Source organism: Xylaria bambusicola, assembly GCF_022495145.1.
Source record: "Xylaria bambusicola strain CBS 139988 unplaced genomic scaffold F5B22scaffold_2, whole genome shotgun sequence".
Lineage (NCBI taxonomy): Eukaryota > Fungi > Ascomycota > Sordariomycetes > Xylariales > Xylariaceae > Xylaria > Xylaria bambusicola.
In genome coordinates, this window is record NW_025953555.1 from 162,262 (window position 1) to 183,466 (window position 21,205).

The window sequence follows — 21,205 nt, forward strand, 5'->3', positions numbered from 1 at the left end:
CGCGCTTGCCCGAACGGAGAGCCGCCACTCCTCTCTAGTGCAAATTGCAGCAAGGCCATTGATTAAGGGGAAATGGAGACAAGAGATTTCTTACCATTATTATTGACATGGAAGTAATCAAGTATATTCTTTGTTTACTCATGGACAGGATTTGTCACCATCCTATCATTCCTAATAAATAAGTTTACATAGCCAGTGGAGGAGGGGTAAGGGCCAGGCAGCATCTCCACGGAGGCGAGTGTGAGCTATAGTTATTATGAGCTACACTTAGCTCAATAAATCTTTAATGTCCTCAATCCTCTGGAGCCTCTTTTCCTCATCTGTCATCATGCCCAAAGATGTCGCGCTGTTGGAGTCAGTAAAGGTCTGCTTAGGCTAGAATCCTGGAATTATGCCGACTCACATGAACTTCTTGCGATCTTGTACTTTGAGCATGCGCTCTTCCACGCTATCCTTACAAATGAACCGGTATACTTTAACTTCCGCGTCCTGGCCCATTCGGTGAACTCGATCAATAGCTTGTGCTTCGACAGCAAAGCTCCACCAGGGATCCATCACATAAACACGTTTTGCTTGGGTGAGGTTAAGGCCAACACCGCCGGCTCGCAAACTAAGCAGCAGTATGGTAAATTTATCACCCTCAGCAAATTCTTTCAGGATAGCCGCTCGGGCCTTTTGGTTGATTGTTCCATCGAGCCGAAGAAATTTCATATTGGCTTTGGTCAGCGCGGGCTCGATCAGTGACATGAAAGAGGTGAATTGACTGAAGACAACGGACTTTATCCGCGGATGCTCTCGCCTTAGAGCCCGCAAGTGCGCCATAAGTGATACTACCTTCGACGATGATTCGTTAACACCTAAACGCTGCAGGCTAATCTTAGGAGAGCTCTGGAAAGTGCTGGTGTCGTCATCATGTCGAACTACTTGGAATATGTCGCGAGAGTTGAGTGGCTTGCGGCAGTTGAAGCACCGAGGAGTTTCGTGTCGGTCTGTATGATGCTTCATGTAGCCTTGGAGACACTTTTTACAGGCTGAATGCCAACACCCCGTAACTGTCTGCTCGATCATAGGTTCTTCGGAACAAATCGGACATTCGTTAACTGCCTCATCGCGTATTTGCTCAAGAACATGAGCTCCAAAAGCGTTGGCATCCTTTTCATCACCGGTTGCGGCAGTAAATTGTTCGATTAGAGATTGAAGATCCATATCATCACTCAATCCAGCAGCAGCATCAGACTCTGCACCGGCAAGCTCCTCTTCAGTAACAATGTCCTGATTACGGACAAGCGTGGGATGACAGCAAGTTTGGCGTAGACGCAGGATCTGAGCGAATATAGTGGTATATGCTTTCATTACGGTGCCTTTTTCAATATTTGCAGAGAACGTGCGCTTTGCTTTCGCAAATACATAGTCATACACAGCTCGCTCGGCCTGGGAGAGCTCTACGTCGACGATTTCAATGGACTTTGGCGGTAACATTACTAGGCTGAAGCAGAACATTAGCAAATGGTTTTCTCGAGAATCTCCGGGAGATGCTCACGGTTCTCCATTAGGGGTTTTCATGTCTTTCGTTCTTCTCATGACCAACGGTTCTAGAACGGTTTGTACGACGTCGAGAGCGCGCATGAAATCCTTCGATTCGAACGGGGATGTAATGAATGTGCGCCAAAACGAAAAATTATTCCAGGGCTCAACTCTCAGAAACCTCACTAAACTGAAGAGATCCTCGAGACGGTTTACGATGGGTGTGCCGGTCAGGACCCAGCGATGCTCTGCCGAAAGTTCGTAACAAGCTTTAGCGGTCTTAGACTGCCTGTTCTTAATAGTGTGCGCTTCATCGAGTATGATGCGAAAGAAGTTGAGAGAAAAGAGGCCCCTATGTGATTCCCTACCCCCAAGGCGTGAATGGATATGTGAATACTCAGAAAGAACTACGCCGTAGCTTGTAATGATTACATCAGGGGCTGATGTTAGATTAGACTCACGGCATAACGCCTGTAGATTGTCGATCTTATCATTTCCGTAGTAAACAATGGATTTAAGAGTTCCCTCCTTCGAGGCATTTTCTGCTTCACTTTGCCACTGAGCTAATAATGACATGGGGGCAATGACCAGTGTTGTTTTAGGGGCAGAGGCAGTATGGTGGGAGCTAGATAATCGCTGCAGCGTCCTGGGTAGACGATTGACAGGCTGGTTTGACTGATGCGCGACAACTTCGGATTTATGAGAATGAATAAGGCTGAGCATCTGAATAGTCTTGCCTAGACCCATCTCGTCGGCCAAAATACCACCGAGGCAGTGTTGTTCTTGGTAAGGGAAATCCAGGGACATTTCACCTGAGTAGGGATTGACATAGAAATTGGGTTGCCCTTCTACCTGGGGCAGCTCCTTATCGTCAACATCCTTCAGCGGCCACGTATATTCCTCCCACAATGGGTGCATAGAAGTTTCCCTTGCCTCATTTTTCTCGTCCTTTTCCTTCGCCAGCATCCAGTGTAACGATTGCTTTTGATATGGTCTCAGACTCATAGCAAAAGTAGGTGCAGGCTCTGCTTCTGGGGTGTTGAAATCGAATGACTGCGCCTTGCGGTATAAGGTATCGAGCTGATCTTGTTCTAGCTCTTCCCCTTCCTCGGCGTCATCGGATTGTGAGCCCGGGGTGTCTCTTGAATACATATTAGGATAAAGTCAGTTGTGAAGGACAATGGGAAAACGCACCGGCTATTTGACTGGTGCTGTTTGTTTTTCTTCTCGGCAAGTTCAGCTGCGTCCAAGAGGCCCTGACGAGCATTTTGGTGAGAAGCCGTATTACTCTTTGTAGGCGCAAGATTGATCTCTTGGAACAGTCTCACAATGCCCACTTGCCGTAACCGTAGATTCCTTTCTTCAGTCGATTCCTTTTCTTCGTAAAACCCTGTCGATCGATTGTCCGATAGGTCAAACCCCGTAGCATGAAAGACGCTCATCTTGAGGTAGCATCGTAGCTGTAGGAAAACAGTGTCGTTTGTTCTCAAGCGTTCAGGAGCATATACACAGGTACCCTCGAACCTGCAGACATTCTGGTCGATGAGGGATGAGATCCAATTAGCAGCATCTTTAGCCAGTCTCCCAATCTCCGTTCCTTTACTATCAGTAAAGCGCACAATAACATCGGACTTCCCAGAGGCGGCGAGACGCAGTCGTTGAGGAGTCTGCTGAGCTTTTTGTCGTTCGATTTTAACGACATCGCCATGTTTAACAAGATTGGTCCCACTCCTCGTAGCCCAGCCCTCAGCGCCGAAGGCCCCGATATAGCGGATATCAAGATTATTGTGTGAAGTATTGGTACGGGTAGGCTGATCGTTCTGGGCAGGTAGTCCTGTTGTGGAAAGGGGAGTGGATGGATGAACTGTCGTCGTTCTCATTAAGGGGTGGGAGCGCACTTGGAAAGTTTTCCAAGTGCCATCGAAGTACATATTAAGAGCCCGCTCTAGACTATCGCCACATTTTGCACGTATTATTGCCAAGACTTCGGGACTAACGGTGTCGCCCACCAGACTCTGAAAGGCATCCTGATCGAACGTGACGGCAGCGTCTGAACTGGTGGAGGGTGGCGGCGGAGACGCACGGGGATTATTGGCGCTGACGACAGAAGGAGCAGAATTGGGGCTAGGAACTTCGGAATGTCGCGATGGTTCTAAATGCTTTGCATGGGGAGGTTCGCTTTGATCATTATTCGCCGTGGGCTCATGAGATACACAAGTGTCGGGATCAGCAAAGAATCTTCGTTTTTTGGCCGGCGGCTCAGCGGAGTCGGCGAAATTCATATTAAGCACCACAGTTCGCAAGGACAATATACAACAGTATCTAGCATTTCCATCGGCGGCGATTTGAAACGGTGTGTCCGAGAAGCCGAATTTTTGCGAGGCTTACATAGCAGTGAACTGCAAAGTTGACGCGCTTCAAGCTCTTTGCCTAGGAGCTTTGGAGGGGGTGACGCGACTTGGTTTGACGGGTCATCAGGTGACCGCGTTAATGGGTTGAATACAGTGTGTAAACTGTGAAGACTAGCCAGAACTCCGACCAGTCTGCATATTAACACACTCGGCTAAACAGTGTATATAGTAGCTTTTACTGTAGCAGCACTGTTACCTAGGTACTTACCTATCGTATTTTCCCAATTACTAAGACGCCGTTGATGTCATATTGACTTTTACTTTTAGCGCTTCACATACAAATGATCTACCTAAACCAGGGAATTACTTGCTTCTGTTTATGTCTCATATGGATTGCATAATATAGTGTCTAGTGATTTGATTCTATATTCTCAATGTATCGCGCAACTCGGTTGCGTCCTAGATTGCGATGGCAAAGATCTAGACCAGCTGCGCAGATCTTGCGAAGAAGTTTGGTTACAGATGCTGATGTTCACAAGGCGAGGCAATATTGCATCGCCCAATTGAGGTAGTTTCTTTCTTTCTCTCTCTCTCTCTCTTCCCCGCTTGACTCAACGATTGATCTCAAAACCACGCCGAAATCAAGCTCAAGAAACTGACGGTACTAGACAGTCCGACTATGATTCCTTCCTAATCCGAAACTTCATCCCTCAATCGAGACGAGATGCCTATGATGCCTTTCGCGCTCTGAATCTTGAGCTTGTGCGCCTTCCAGAGCTTGTGTCTAACCCCGCCATCGGTCAGCTGCGTGTTCAGTTCTGGCGCGATGCCATCAACAACACTTTTGCTGGCCGCCCGCCTAAGGAACCCATTATGCTCCTCCTCCACGATGTCCTATTACGCCTCGCAGAGACCTCCTCCCAAAGTAACCCCAGCTCTATCAAATTCTGGTTGCTGCGGATGATCAGCACTCGTGAGAAGCATATGGATAACCGACCTTTCCCGAGTCTTTCTGCGCTTGAGGACTATGCCGAAAATACATATTCCACTCTGATGTACTCTACACTGGCTACCCTATCCATTCAGTCTACGCACATGGATCATCTAGCCAGTCACATTGGGAAGGCATGCGGCATTGCTGCAGTATGCAGAGGCATCCCCGTTCTGGCCTCGCCTGCCCCATCCGTCAAGTCGCCCGATGGTGCAAACGTAGCCGCGAGCAGAAATCCAGTCTTGCTTCTGCCGTTGGATATCATGGCTGAGACCGGCTTGAGAGAAGAAGACGTTTATCGTCATGGTCCCGAAGCTGAGGGCTTTCAGGATGCTGTTTTCAAAGTAGCAACTCGTGCTAATGACCACCTTATCACAGCTAGAGAGATGTTAAAAAACATCCGAGCAGGAGAGCATCCAGGGCATGAATACGAACACCAGGGCGAAGAACAGCATGAGTATCCCGATTCAGACCCAGGTCAAGAAGGTTTTGATCCCTTACTCCAACGGGGATTTGGAGTGCTACTCGAGGCCATACCGGCGAATGACTACCTTACCCGTCTTGAAGCTGCGGACTTCAATCCATTTACGGTAAAAAGCAGCTGGAAACTCCCATGGAGATTATGGCGAGCGCATAAGGCCCAACAATTCTAAAATAAAACGACGCAAGGAACCCTGAACACCATGATGAGATGGATGTCAGCACTTGTCTAAAAATACAACAAAGACTTTATCTTTCCAAGACTTATATATACATAACAATATAGACTCGTAGGCTAATTGGTATTTAAGTTATCTACGACCCGGAAGTCCGAATCAGTATTTAGATAGCCTATCCTGCATCATGTACGTTCATGCTCCCTATTTACCAAGCCAACTTGCCAATCGGACCTTTGGGGTATTTCCGAACAAAGAACTTCCGGGTCTCATCGAACAATAAGATGAAAGATCCAAAGGCAAACGGCAAGAACCAATGCTCAACAGGTACGGGTAATGTGCCAAGAATATGATGCAACTGGGGAATATAGAGCCAAAGAAGCGCCATCGATAAGGCAAAAAGGATGGCAGGGAAAATATAAAGGTTTTGAGTTCTCTTATTGAAGGCAGGTGGGTGTTGGAAGATACTCCAACGTCGCGTTCGGACTGCGAGTAAGTTGAACCATTGCCTAGTGGAAGGGTCAGCAACTGGGTAGTTGTAAGGAGTCTTTCAACTTACATGACGACTAGGTTAACAAAGTAAATGGATGAAGCAACATTCAACTTTTCTGTATAATAGTCCCGGTCAACTCCATCTGGAATCTTGCCAAAGGCAAACCATAGCTGATTAAAGGGAATCCCGTTGCGCTGAAGGTACCAAAACGATACAAAAAAGGACGTAACCGTCTGGAACACGCCTATTACTCCGTAGGCATGAAGTAGCAGTCGCCAGTCAACAAGACGGTCTTTCTTCACGTCTCGCGGTTTGCGCAGAAGAACATCAGCTTCGGGTTTTTCGTAGGACAGTACAGTTGCAGCAGCACAATCAGTGAGGCAGCTATATCAGGCCTAAGTTAGTATTGGTCAGGTAGCGCTGGATGGTGCGCTCTATCTTACCAGATGATGATCATGAGGAACGAGGAAAGGATTTGGGGAATGCCAAGCAGGATACTAGCCATAATTGGCCAGAACTCAGAGAAGCTGCCAGCTGGTAGGAGGTAGCAGATGACCTTCTTCAAATTGTCGAAGACTACACGACCATATTCAACAGCTTCGACCACAGAAGAAAAGGACTCAAGAAGGACCATATCAGCCGCTCTATGCCAGAGTCAGCATAAGTGCGAAACGAGATACGGCTGATGCCTGTTGTGAGGGATAGCGGGCCAGGAATTTGAAAAGGGGATGGCTTGAGAAAGGAATACCTACTCAATCGCAATATCTGAACCGGAGCCGAGTGCGATACCAACATCCGCAGCTTTGAGGGACGGCGCATCGTTGACTCCATCGCCCGTCATCGCTACAACATTGCCTTGTTGAAATTCCTTCACGATGCGGAGCTTCTGCTCTGGAGTGGTCCGTGCAAAAACGATTTCTTGGTATTGAGTAAGGAGTTTCCACTGGTACTCGTTGAGTTGAAGTAGCTCCGGGCCGCTGATGACGATGGAAGAACGAGAAGTCTTGGGCAGCTCGCCGACGGGTCCCTCTTCCCGCGGGAGTGCAGAGATAGTATGGACAAGCGATGATGGATCACTGACAATGCCGGCATCCAAAGCGATAGCAAGGGCTGTCAATGCATAGTCTCCAGTAACCTATGAACCTCTTTAGAGAAGAAACAGGTGAAGGGAGTACTCAAGCTTCTCACCATAAATATGCGAATTCCGGCGCCGCGTAACGTCTGGACCACGTCGCGGATTTCGGGACGCAATGGGTCGACGATGGCTAGGAGTCCTACTAAAGTCAAATCTGCTTTGGCTTCCAGTAGAACCGTCTCCTCGAATTGACTTGTGTTGCGGTCGAAGGGAAGATCTGACTGGCGAATAACTTTACGAGCGAGAAGGATGCAGCGTTTGCCTTGGCTACTATATTCGTTTTTCAGATTTTCAAACGTTGCTTTCACATCATCGTCTAACGGGCGGGTGTCTCCCGCATTTGTAGTGTAAGACGAACATCTCCCAATGAGGATATCAGGCGCACCCTTGATTGTCAATAAGCTGTTTGCCCTGTTAGCATATATTGCACAGGAACGAAATCTGGTATCTTTGATCAGCTCACGTATCTCCTGATTTGAAACCATCTGCCTCTTGCTCGGGCAGCGTTGCTGCCAAGCAATCTTTTCTAGACATAATAAAAGTCCTCATCATGAACTTGTTCTTACTGTTGAACGCAAGCTCATACGTCTTATTCCAGCATTGACGCATATGATTGACCGATCCGAGTTTCTCCGAGAACCTTAGAACGGCTTGATCCGTAGCATCACCAAAGACCCGTCGATTCTGGATCGAGAGTATGATCAGTAATAGACATGTAGAATTTGAGCTTGAAGATCTTCTCACCTCAAGTGGCAAATCAGAAGTAGCAGCATCAAACTCTGCAGCGTTGCAGAGTGCACAGATGGCTCTGACTTGATCAACACCTGTGGTCACAATCCCAGCGATGTCTGGTGCAGTGCTTGTAAGGAGCTCGTCCTCAGCTTCATCTGCTGTGATAGTATCTGCGAACGTTAGCAGTCTAGAATTGCTAACCTTGGAGTCTAGTCTCCATGTGTTGTGAGAATAGAGAGCAAATGTGAGGGTGTGCTAAGCGGTAGTCTCTCATATCGGGCACACTGAATAAGACACCTCGCCAACCCCAGAACTACTTACGAGTGCCGATTGTGCATTCAGTCACCGTCATACGATTCTGAAAGACGTTAATATCATTTCGACAAAATCTTTTGACCAACAATAAAACTTCAACTAGGACTACTTACCTGAGTCAACGTTCCAGTTTTGTCGGAACAGATTACAGACACGGAACCGAGTGTTTCAACCGTTTTTAATGACTTGCACAAGACACTATTCTTTCGCATCAGGTTTGCAGTAATTGTCAATCCAGCCGTCAATGCTATAGGTAGGCCCTCAGGGATAAATGCAATTGCGACACTGACGATGTCGACAATTAGGGTCGGTATACTGATGTAGTCGGGATGATCGCGTCTCAACCAGAAACCCCTATCACATTGATCTTAGTGAAAACCCCCTTATATAACAAATATCAATCTTACCAGGCAAAAAGAACAATAATTATCATGGTCAGCATAATTGAGCAAATAATGATTACGAAGTATAGGATCTCCTTTTCGAGCGTTGTTAGCCCGGTCTTGGGCTCCTGTGTTAAGGCTGCAATGCGGCCAAAGACTGTACGGTCACCAGTTGCCTGTAGAGAACTATGTGTTAGCACTAGAAGAGTCAAATATCGGTGTGTATTAATTGACATACCACAACTAGACCAATGCAAGAGCCAGACACACAATGTGTTCCTTGCATTCCAATACAACGAGTCTCAAGGTAGTTATCATCGGTTGAGTCGACACTGGCGGCCAAGGGAACCGACTCTCCAGTAAGAATCGATCTATCCAGTTTCGCATCGCTCGAGACCTGTAGGAACCGCAAATCCGCCGGTAGTTTATTGCCTGCTTTAACGAGTACAATATCTCCCGGAACAAGATCTGTTGCTGGTAGAGATACTTGCATGCTATTTCGAGTAACAAGACAGTCTTCGGGCAACATATTCTTGATCGAGCTCATTACACGGGAGGAACTCCAGTCTTGGAATGCATTAAAAGCAGCCTGGAGAAGGAATACAGCAAGAAGAACAACGGCAAGAGCCTAGTGGAACATATTAGCCGGTATTCTTGAACGCAACCTGAATTCGGGTGAGATTTTACCAAATTTGCGAGAGAAGGGGGCTGTCCGAGGGGTTTCCAAGAGACGAACACTAGAACAGCGCCTACAAGGAGGACGGAACCAAAGCCTTTGAAAAAGTATCCGAACCAGGTCCGGAGCGTATGGGACTTTGGCGGGGAGGGAGCATTTTTACCATATTCCTTGGTTCTGCGAAGTGTTTGGTCATCGGACAGACCCTCGGTGACTGATGTACTGAGGCGGCGAAGGGCTTCATCGGTTGATATGGCGTGCCATTCCAGTGCAGAAAATTCTACATTAGTAAGTTTAGCGAGGTGCTGTGCAGTTCATTACTAGAGTTGTTCTCAAGAACCTTTCGTAGCTGCATCTTTAGCATTTACACGTTCCTTAAGGTCGTGGACTTGTTTCGACTCGGATATCTGGTACGATCTTTCATGCTATCATTAGCAAAATGATTGTTATTAGTAGGGGAAATGGAAAGACTTTCAAGACTCACAGTGTACGGTATTGGATAGGTAGGGCAATAGCTGGGTCAACTTCACGGCGTGTCCGCACACTATGGATGGACATAGATCCATTTGAGTCACGACGAGTAAGGCCACGGCCACCACGAGAGGCGGCTTCTACGTCCTCCCAGCGGAGGGCTGGCTTGATTTCGAGGTCGTCGTCGTCCATTACTTGGAATAATTGGCTACGGGAGGATTGTCCTTCTATAACGAGATGGATGGTATCACCAAAGACAAGGGGCGAATAGGGGGAGAGAACCGGTGCAAGACACAAGGATAGAACAGTGTAGGTGGTATTATGCGGGTTGAGTGAAACTTTTATATTGTTATACTAGTTGGCTGTAATTGAATCCAACCTTCCCCTCGCTCTGAGAAGTAAACCATGAAATAGGGTTGTCAGAAAACAAGTGAGACAAAGAGGACGCCGCACTGTTGCTTGTCGCAGCTTGAAGGCCAAATGGACAGTGTTGCTGGCGAATCCATACGTCAGGCTTGCGTGACCGCTTTCGTGAAGTCACGAGCATCTCATCATTGGTTTAATCAAGCAGGGCTTAGACTTGCTTCCTCCAGTGATGGGTAAATCCCGCACCAGTTCTAGTAAGAGCAGTGTTAGTGGCATGCCCATGTTCAAAGGGAGAATAAAACAGCTGTCTCCATTGTCGATTGCGGCGCCAATGTGGTGGCTAAACAAAGGCGCGGTTCAAAAGTGCGAGAGGGCGGCGGTTGGGATACTTGGAAGCTGTTAAGGCAATACTAAAATGGCCCACTATATTGCTCGGAGGCGGCTAGCCATTTAAAGATTTAAAGTTTTCGGGTGAGGCCTCCTCCTCCTTCTTCTCCGCACCGCAAGGACTCTGTGCGATGACCCCAACTTGATGTTTATTTTATTTTATTTTTTGGCTCCACGATACGACACGCTATACTGAGGTATTCTATATCGTCTCCCATCTCCCAAGATAGATATCGCGGCATTTCTAACCTGGCTGGCCGGCTGGTTAGATAGGGTATAGTTTTCGTGACTCCACTATCCTGGTACCAAGTGTCTCTCAACCACTCTCCCCCCTTTTAATGAATCTGGGTACTGTTATCATCAGAGTTATAAATCGAAAGCTTCAATACTCAGTTGTAATAATTTGCGTTGATAGCGACTTCAGCAGCTCAGCGCAGTTAGTCATTCATCGGAGCATTTCTATAGTCACAGTCATCACCTCCTTTTAGCTAATGGGTTCCCACTTGACGGCCACCCTGGTTGTTGTACCGCGCTGTTAGAAGCATCATAATACTTAATAGTTGCTAACTAAGCATTGAGAATAATTTGGGCTATATACACGGATGAGAAGTGATTGCTATCCATCATGACCAGGAACTGATTGAGCGGCGTGCCGATAATTAGCGCACCAATAGATAATATCAGGAGTTGAGCCATTACCCTACGCAGGGCTTCAGAGTACACTCAGTCGTGATTGTTACATCGACGTTTATATAATGGAAACGCTGGGCCTAATAGATCGATTTTTCGGTCCAGTTATGGGTGACAAGACACGAATTGACACATGAGCATTCCCATTTTTCACATTGTCAACATCGCGCGTGACAATAATAATCACGCTGACACCTTTCTCAGCAAAACTTCGAGCTGCACTCAATCCTAGGCCTTCCGAATCCCCAGTGCTGGGGATTGTCTATGTCATCCATGTGAGTAAGAAGTTGCACCAAGATCAAGTGTCAAGGCAACTCGCGCAGTCAGTAATGGGAACATTCTCGACAAGCATAGAGAAACCCGGTCCCAAGGTCTACAATACTGCGCATAGCTTAGGGTTGTGGCGGGTTTTGCATAATTCCGAAGCCGTAAGAAGAATGTCGCCGAATCGTACCTATCTCCTTATTTTTAGGGCGTACAGGTTGTTGGGTCAGTGGGATGACGCTAGCAGTCACGTGACGACTCTGGCACCCTACTTCCACGCCAGCCAGCACTCACCTTAGAGTAACCTTCTAGATAGAACAACCTTCACTTATTCAGATAGTCAATCCAGGTCTTTACGTATTATATATAGAATTTAACATTTTGCTTTATTACAACGTATTAGGTTATTTTAAATGTTATTATATAATAATTAACGATATTTTTTTTATTGTTTTTATATAAGAATAGCTCCCGATTAATATTACTTATACCTTTAACGCTTTTTTACTATTAATTTATAATAACTAATAATGCTATTTAATAACCCTTTAATATTAACTATTTTAGGTAAAATTATTACTTTAATGAAATATATTATATTTTATTTATAAAATTTTTTAATTATAAAAGTAGGTTATAATATTAATTTATTAAAAATTAAAAATTTAAAAATGAATTTATTAAAAAACCTTTAATAATAATTATTAAATTTATTATTAATTATTAATTTATATTATTTTATATTTTATATATAGAAAAATATAAACTTAATTAATTAAAAGATTTAAAAGAATAATTTTTATTTAAAAATATTATATAAAACTTCTTTATATTATTATTTTTTAATTATTTTTTATTTAATTTATTTAATTAATTATTTATATTTATACCTTATATAATAATTTTTATATTTAATAATTTTAAATATTTAATTTTATTTATTTTAAACCATTTAATATTTAATAAATTAATTAAAAAGTTACTTTTCCCTTTAATAAAATACCTATTTATTTAATTAATTATAAATTATATATTAAAATAATATTTATTTAAAAAAAGAAATAATAATATTTAAAGTAACTTTATAAAGTATAAAATAATATATTTAATTATTATAAATAGATTTAACGCATTTCCCACTTGACCTGGCCACCCAATTGAGCTGGCCACCCCCTTAGCCCATATAAAAAACATCGGTGCGCTAATCATGTGATAATTTAATAACTCTATAAATACTAATCGTATAAAATAATAAAATATACCATTAGATTTGTAATAAAAAGAGCTATTTAGCGGTACCCTTTACTAACTTTTACGATTTATATTCGCGGAGTTATTAAGCAATACACTAAAGTAAGCGCTAAATTAATCCTTGCTTAGCGCCCCTTTAACGTATTGCTTAATATCTTGCTTAATAAATTTTATAAAAAATAGTAAAAAATACCTCTGGATTCCCCTTTAACTTACGGATTCAACGGTGCTAAATATTAAATCGTACGTTTAGTATTAGTAAAGTTATTAAAGATTGAAATAATGGGGTTTTATATAGGTTATTGGGGTGGCCAGGTCAATTGGGTGGCCAGGTCAAGTGGGAGATGCGTTATTAAATAAAATAATAATTTTATTAAATATATATATATTTAAAATTTATACTTTAATTATATTTTATAATTAATATTCCTTTTTAAACATTTTTTAAATTCTTTTAAAAAAAATAAAGGAAAACCTTATTTAATTAATAATAATAATAAAGCCCTTTTTATTAAAATTATAATTTATTAATTATTATATTCCTTATTTAACTATTTTAATTATTATATTTATACCTTTTATTAATTTAAATTTATTAACTATTATTAATTAATATATTTAAAAATTAATTATATTATTATTTATTTAATTAAATATTATAAATTAATTAAATAAATTAAGCTTTTAAAGTATTTATATATAAATATTTAAATAAAATTTTATTAAATTTTTTAATAAAAATATTTATATAACCCCTTTATAATATTAATTTAAATTATATTTTAAACGTTTATTATTCCTTAAGGATTTTTTATTATAAATATTATTTATAAACCCTTTAAATAAATTATTTATATACTTTTTATATTTTATACCTATATATATTATAATAAATTAGTTTTAAAATAATACTTTAATTTTAAAAATAATTAATAAAATATATATAAATAAATATTAAAACTTAATTTCCCTTCTTTTTAATAAATATATTATTTATATTATAATATTATTTATATAATTTATAAAATTTTAAAAAGAGGAGAAATATATTTAAACTATTTCTTATATTAATAAAGTTATAAAATTTATTAAAAGATTTAAAAACTTTATAATTTATTTTTTAATTAAATTTATATATTAATTATTATTTTAAAATAATAATACTTATTAATTTAATTATAAATATATTAAAAGCTTATTATAAATATTATTAAAATAATAATAAATAAAATAAAAATATAAATAGGTTTTAAAAAAAGTACTTTAATAAATAGGTTAAAAATTTAATATATAATCTTTAAAATTAAATAATTAACCTATTTTATAATAAAAATACATAAATTAAAAAAACCTTAAATTAAAACTTTAAGCTTTATAAAACCCTATTAATTAAGTTAAATATAACTTTTAAATAAAAATTAAATATTAAATTTTTATATATTATAATATTAAACTTATTTTATTATATTTATTAAAGTTAAATTATATAATTTAATAAATAAATAAATCTTAAGTTTTAAAGTATTTAATTATTAATATCCTATTAAATAATAAATCTATAAAGGTAAAATAATTTATAACTTTTAAATTTAATAAAAAGATTTAAATTTTTATAAATTATAAAGACTTTAAAAAATTAATAAAAAAATATTTTAATAAAAATAAAAATATTATAATATAAAAAAAATAGCTTTAAATATATCTTTAAAAATAAAAATAAATTTTTTATAAATAATTATATTAATAAAAAGGTTAAATAATATAATAAAGCTAACTTTTTATTTAAAAATTAATAAGTTTTAAAAGTTTATAATAAATTAAATAATTATTTTAAAGTTTATATTATTATATATTAAATTAAATTTAACATTATTAATTACCTTTATAATTAAATAATTAAATATTAAAAGGTAACGTTTAAAGAATTTATTTATTAATAAAAATGGAAAAATGTTTAAAAAAAGGCTTTAAAAAATAACTTCTATTAAATTTAAAAAGTTAAAAACTTAGTTTTATTTTATTAATAATAAAATATATTCCATTTTTAACTATAAATATAAAATATTATTTTAATTATTATTATAATTTTAATATAAATATTAATTAAATTGCTTAATTTATTTAAAAAGGTATTTATAATATTAAACTAATTATTAAAAAAAACCTTTTTAAATAATTAAAATAAAAATAAATAGCTTAACTTATATAATAATTAAAATAATTATAATAAAAACCCTAATATAAAGTATAATATAATAATTACCCTATAAAAATTATTATTAAAGTAAAAATAATTTAATAATAAAGTTAAAAAAAATATTAATATCTTTTAAATATAAAACTAAACCTTTTTAATAAAAGGTAAAATAACTTATTAACTATTTTTAAATAATATACTTAATATATTAATATAAATTAATAAGTTTTAATTAAATTATAAATATTTAAATAAGCTACCCCTCTTTTTTATTTTTAAGGATAATATTATATAAATAAATAATAATATTAAAATACCTATACTTTTAAAAAATAAATAATGGGGATATTTAAGAGGAACGTTTATATAACTTAAAATAAGCTTTAATTTATTCCCTTACTTAATACCCTTTATAATAATATTAATATTAAATATAAGGTATTTATATTAATTAATAATAATAAATAAAAATATAAAAATTAAAAAAATAATAATATAATATATTCTTTAATATAATTTAATAATATAATAATATTATATAAAAGTAAATAAGCTTTTAAAAAAATAATATTTATTATATCCTTTATATTATAATTTTACTTAAATAAAGAAAACTTTAATAATAAAAATTATAATATTTATAATCCTTTATTTATTAAAGATACCTTTAATAATATTAAAGTAAAAGGAATTTTAAATTTTAAATTTTTTAAACTAATAATATTTAATTATTTAATTAATAATAAAAAATATTTATAAATTAATTTTAACTATTTTTATATAATTAATTATACTTTAACTATTATAATAAAGGTTTTTATTAATATATACTTTTTTATAAATGTTATATTATATAAATTTTATAAATTATATTATATAAATTATTTTATTAAATTAATAATTAAGCTTTTAAAATTTAAAAATATAAATAATATTAACTTTATAATAATATATATATTTATAATACCTATTATATTTTTAAATATAAATAAAAAGCTATAGTTTTATAAAATATTTATATATTTAATAAATAAGTTTAAACTTAAATATATTTTTAATATTAAATTTTTTAAAATATATAAATTATATATATATTAAAGTAATTTATTATAAAATAATTAATTAAAAATAAATAATATATTTAAATATATTTAAATATTTAATTTACTTTATAATAAATTAAAGCTATATAAATATAAAGTATATATTATATATGATAGAGCGGCGTGGCGTTTTTACTAGCGGTGCGGCGCTTTTACCAGCGGCGTAGCGCTTTTGCCAGTGGCGCAGCGCTTTCGCCAATGGCGTAGCGCTCCTGGCCAGTGGCGCAGTGCGCCTCTAATAAGGGCATACTGCGCCCCGGTAGAAGCGTACCTATAAGGGCACTTCTAATAGGGGTATTATACTTCGAGGATTAGTTGGAATGCTTATATAGTTAGAATTTTTTATATACTTTATTATAGGATTAATAATAAAATAATGCTTTTAATTTAACTTTAAAAATGTTATTTAAAAGTATTAATTTAATTTTATTAATTATAAATATCTATTAAAGTTATAAGCTTAATTTATTTATAAATTAAGTTTTTAATTAAGATTAATACTTTTTTATTATTAATTGTATAAAGCATATTTTTTTTTTTACCTTTTAATTATTTAATATTTATAAATATATTTTATAAATATATAATATTTAAATTAAACTTAATAAAGTTTATTATTTTAAATAATATTATATTATATATTAAAGATTAGGTTAATTAATTTATTTATTTTTAAATATATATAAAGATATATAATATTTAAAAGATAATAAACCTAAATCCTTTATAAACGTTTAAAAAGGTTAATATTTCTTTAAGCTTTTAAATACTTTTAACTTTTATAAAGAAGTTTATAAAGGAAAATATTATAATTTAAAGGAAAGTAACCTATATTAAAGCTATAATTAAATAAAGGTTAAAATATAATAATTTTAATAAATTAATATTAATCCTAAATAAAAACGTTAATAATAAAAAGTTTAAAAAATAATATAATAATATTATAATAATATAACTATTAAAAATAGCTTAATAAAATACTTTTATAATTAAATATAATACGCTTTTTAATTAAATTAATTATATAATTAATAAAAACTGCTTTAAAATTACTTATATAATAATTATTAATAATAATAAACTATAAATTTAAAACCTTATTAAAATGCTTTAAAATATTATTGCTTTATTAAAATTTAATATTTTAATAATAATCTAATAAAATTATTATATTATATTTAAAAGGATAAGCGTTAAAAGTATTAATATAATAAAATAATATTAAAAATAAAACTTAATATATTAATATATTAAAATAAAGGATATTTTAAATATTAAAGGAATTTTAATAATAAAAAACTTTTTAAAAGTGCTTTTATAATATATAATACCTTTATAAATAAATATATAATTAGTAAAAGTTATTAAGGATAAAATGTTAAAAAGATTAATTATAATATTAAATAATTTTAATAAAATATTTAAAAGCCTTATTAATAAAAATAATATATAAAGGTATAAGGGTATAATAATTTTTATAATATTTAATATAACTTTTTTAAATAATAATTTAAATAATAATGCTTTTTAAAAGTTTTTAAAAGTATATAAAAAAAAAAGGGATATTTATACCTATATATATTAAACTTTAAGGAAATATATTTATAAAAACTATAAAAGTATAAAAAATTATAGTTTATAATTATTAAAAAAAATAACCTATATTTAATAAAACTATTAAATAAATAAACTATTAAAAATATTAAAATGTATTATAAATATATTTATTAAAATAATTTATATAAAACTATTTTTATTAATAAATAAAAAGTTGCTTATAAAGGAACCTTATTTAATTAAAAATTAAATAGGAAAAAAAAGTTCCTTAATAAATAAGTTATATATATTATAATTAGCTTAACGCTTTTATTATTAAAGATATATTTAATAAAATTTAACCTAAAGGAAAAGGAATTATATTTTTATTATAAATAGTACCTTAACTTTATATAATTTTAATAATTTATTATTAAAAAGTATTTAAAATATTAAGGTATACTTATTTAATGCTAATAAAATTAAAAAAGCATTTATTACTAATATAAATAAAAGCAATATAATTTTAAAAAGCTTTTAAAGTATTAAAGTATCCTTATATAATATAACTTTAAATAAATAATAATAGTAATCTATATATTAATATATCCTATTTCTTTAAGCTATAATAATAAAAATATAGCATTTTATAAATTGTACTTTATACTTTTATATTAAAGCATTAATAAAGATTGCTTTATAAAAGCAATTATTAACCTATCTTACCTTTTAAATAAATTTAATCCGGAAGTATATTTAACCTTTAACTAAATATTATATATATTATTAAATAATATACTTATTAATAACTATAATATATTATATTTAATAAATTAAAAAGAATTATTAAAATTAAATATATTTATTTTAATTAAAAATAAAAAAAGTAATAAATATAAAAATAATATAATTCTTAATTTTTAATATAGGGAAAAGGATTATTAAAAATACGTTTAATAATAAATATAGATTATATTTTATAAATTTAATACTTATTAAAGTAATATTTATTAAAGGCTTTTATATTAATATTATTTTTAAAACGTATTTATAAAATAGTAAAATTTAATATTATAATTTAAATTATATATTACGCTTTAAAAAAATTAAAAATAATATCTTTATAATAAAGCTAATTAAATAATATAATTTAATATTCCTTAAATATAAACCTATCTTTATTTATTTAAATAAGTCCCTTATAATATTAATAATAAATTTCCTTATAAAAATTTTAATAAATATAATAGGATTAATTATAAATATTAATAAAGCTAAGAAATAAAAGCACTTATAAAAGCTATTAAATAATCCCCTAAAATTATAAAAGGATATAAAAATGCTATAGCATTTTAAATTAAAACATTTAAAACTATATATACTTTAAATATTTATATATAAGGTATGGAATATAAAAATATTAAGTATACTTAAATTTAAATATAAAGATTATATAATAATATATATTTATTAAATACTTTTAAAGAAAATATTAAAAAGGTATTTTATAAAACTATTTTAAAAAGTTAATTAGGATTTATTTAACTACTTAAAAGGTTATAATAGTATAAATTAATTATTTATACTTAAAGATAAATTTAATAACTATATTTAAATATACCTATTTATAAATAAATTATTGGATAAAAATTTTAATAAACTATATAGGTTTAAGCATTAAATAATGCACCATTTTTAACTCCCTATTTATAAATTTTAAAGCAATAATAAAAAAGCAATAATTATAATAAAGGGTAAAACGCGCTATAAGATTTAGGTAAAAAACGAAGGAATTAATGCTAAACTTTCTTTACCTTATTAAAAGGAAAGCTTTAGGGGAGCTAAAAAAGTAGGAAAAAAGATAATTAAAAAGGCATTAAAAATATTACTCGGAATAGCGCTTTTAAAAAAATTATAGCTTAAAATAACTTAAATAGTAGTTAAACTATATAATATAAGCCCTTTAAAAGTATATAATTTATATATACCCTATAAAGTATTAAAGCGTTAATTTGTTTAATATTTTTAATAATATATATTTAAAAGAATAAAGGAGCTAATAAATAATTTAAAGCTTAACTAAAGTAATATTTATATATATAAATATAAAATATACCTATTAAAAAAGAACTATAATATAGGTAAATATAAATATAACTATAAAGTTAAACTTTAAATATATATTAAATATTTAATAAAATATAAGTTAATTAAAGTATATTAAATATAAATACTTTAATTAAAGAAGGTTATTATTATTAAAAATATAAAATTTAATAAAAAGCTTTATTATAATAAGGAATAGAAGCGTTTAATAATAAAGGTTATTAAAATATATATAAAGCTTTTATAAATTGTAAAAGAAGTTAAAGATTTTAATAATGTTAGGAACGTTTAATTAAAAATAAGGGATATAATATTTAGGTTAAATATAAATGCTCCTATTAATAATAAGGAAAAAATACTATATAATTCCGTTAAGCCCTTTATTACCTTTTTAAAGAAGTAAAAATTAAAGGTAGGTATGCTTAAGGATTAAAAAAAAGGATTCCTTAAGGGTTTATAATATAAACTTATAACTCTTTAAAAAACGTTTAAACTAAATAAGTACCGTTTTATAATAAAGGGCAACTTTAATAATATAAATTAAATAGGAAATAATGCACTTTAAGGAGCTATTATATTAAGCGTATAAAGTAATAGGTTACTATTAATAAATATACCTTTTATACCTAAAGTAAGGCCTTAACTATTAATTAAAAAACAAAGATATAAATAAAAGGTATTCCCTTTAATAATAAGGTTAAATTAAAAAATTAAAGGTATAGCCCTAAAGTTTTAAAATAAAAACTAAAAGCATTTAAAAAGAAATATTAATATTATTATCTTTTTAACTATAATATTTTCCAATAATAAAATATATATCTTATATAATAAATATTAAAAAGTATTCCTATAAATATTTTTATTAAATATAATAAAGGCGTTATATTAAAGGAATAAAAAATATAAAACCCTTTATACTATATTTATAATTATAATTATTTATAATAAAAAAGCGTAGCTAGGATTTTATTAAGGGTATATATATTATAATAACTTAGAAAATCCATTATTTAAAAGTTAGAAAAATTTTAAAATATATACTTTAAAAAAGAAGTTTAAAAAGAATATTAAAAAGGAATTTTAAAGGTTAAAAAATATAAGTACTTTAAAGATTATACCTAAAAAATAATTTAAAAATACTGCATTACTATTAAAATAGGTATTTACCTATAAGTTTAATAAAAAGGGCTATTTAAAAATATATAAATTATAGGTAATTATAAAAGGAGACCTTTAAACGGAAAATACCTTATAATTAACCTATATTATAACTTTAACTATAAAAATGTTTAAATTAATAATAGTATTAATAGTATATTTAAACCTAAAGATTAAATAGTATAATATAATAAAAGTATTTTTAAATGCTATTTAAAAAGAGTAAAGCGTAATTATAATAAATCTTTTTAAAGAATTTATAAATAAAAATAAAATTAGTTTATTAATATATGCTTTATATAGGTTATAAAATTTATTATTATTATAATATAAAAAATTTATAAAAATGTTTTAAACTAATAATATAATTACTTTTTTAAAAAAGCTATATTTATTTTATATTTTAAATTATTATATATT

The 21,205-nt window shown here is 32.0% G+C and overlaps 3 protein-coding genes across 3 annotated transcripts; 1 reads left to right on the top strand and 2 right to left on the bottom strand.

Moving 5' to 3' along the window:
* Positions 1-208: 208 nt before the first annotated feature.
* F5B22DRAFT_146965 (DNA repair protein rad-5) lies at positions 209-3,964 on the bottom strand. The gene is made up of 3 exons (XM_047969099.1): positions 2,719-3,964; positions 1,541-2,665; positions 209-1,486 (listed from the first exon to the last, which is right to left on the bottom strand). The coding sequence occupies exons 1-3, from the start codon at positions 3,804-3,806 to the stop codon at positions 400-402; spliced, it is 3,300 nt and encodes a 1,099-aa protein (XP_047835563.1). The 5' UTR covers positions 3,807-3,964; the 3' UTR covers positions 209-399.
* A 215-nt stretch (positions 3,965-4,179) lies between these two features.
* F5B22DRAFT_147027 (squalene/phytoene synthase) lies at positions 4,180-5,625 on the top strand. Its single transcript, XM_047969101.1, has 2 exons — positions 4,180-4,443; positions 4,544-5,625. The coding sequence occupies exons 1-2, from the start codon at positions 4,310-4,312 to the stop codon at positions 5,517-5,519; spliced, it is 1,110 nt and encodes a 369-aa protein (XP_047835564.1). The 5' UTR covers positions 4,180-4,309; the 3' UTR covers positions 5,520-5,625.
* F5B22DRAFT_147051 (uncharacterized protein) lies at positions 5,625-10,073 on the bottom strand. Its single transcript, XM_047969102.1, has 14 exons — positions 9,741-10,073; positions 9,597-9,673; positions 9,268-9,536; positions 8,819-9,208; positions 8,605-8,756; positions 8,311-8,551; positions 8,204-8,240; positions 7,895-8,052; positions 7,614-7,834; positions 7,204-7,552; positions 6,768-7,150; positions 6,459-6,659; positions 6,082-6,399; positions 5,625-6,031 (listed from the first exon to the last, which is right to left on the bottom strand). Exons 1-14 carry the CDS (start codon positions 9,917-9,919, stop codon positions 5,731-5,733), a joined length of 3,276 nt encoding a protein of 1,091 aa, XP_047835565.1. The 5' UTR covers positions 9,920-10,073; the 3' UTR covers positions 5,625-5,730.
* Between the last annotated feature and the right edge of the window lie 11,132 nt (positions 10,074-21,205).

Coding starts and splice junctions, on each gene's coding strand:
- F5B22DRAFT_147051 (XM_047969102.1), bottom strand. CDS start 9,919: ATGGACGACGACGACCTCGAAATCAAGCCAGCCCTCCGCTGGGAGGAC. Junction 8,757..8,818: donor CTTGCATTGGTCTAGTTGTG/GTATGTCAATTA, acceptor AGTTCTCTACAG/GCAACTGGTGACCGTACAGT. Junction 6,400..6,458: donor TTCCTCATGATCATCATCTG/GTAAGATAGAGC, acceptor GGCCTGATATAG/CTGCCTCACTGATTGTGCTG.
- F5B22DRAFT_147027 (XM_047969101.1), top strand. CDS start 4,310: ATGTATCGCGCAACTCGGTTGCGTCCTAGATTGCGATGGCAAAGATCT. Junction 4,444..4,543: donor TATTGCATCGCCCAATTGAG/GTAGTTTCTTTC, acceptor TGACGGTACTAG/ACAGTCCGACTATGATTCCT.
- F5B22DRAFT_146965 (XM_047969099.1), bottom strand. CDS start 3,806: ATGAATTTCGCCGACTCCGCTGAGCCGCCGGCCAAAAAACGAAGATTC. Junction 2,666..2,718: donor CAGCACCAGTCAAATAGCCG/GTGCGTTTTCCC, acceptor TATGTATTCAAG/AGACACCCCGGGCTCACAAT. Junction 1,487..1,540: donor AAAACCCCTAATGGAGAACC/GTGAGCATCTCC, acceptor GTTCTGCTTCAG/CCTAGTAATGTTACCGCCAA.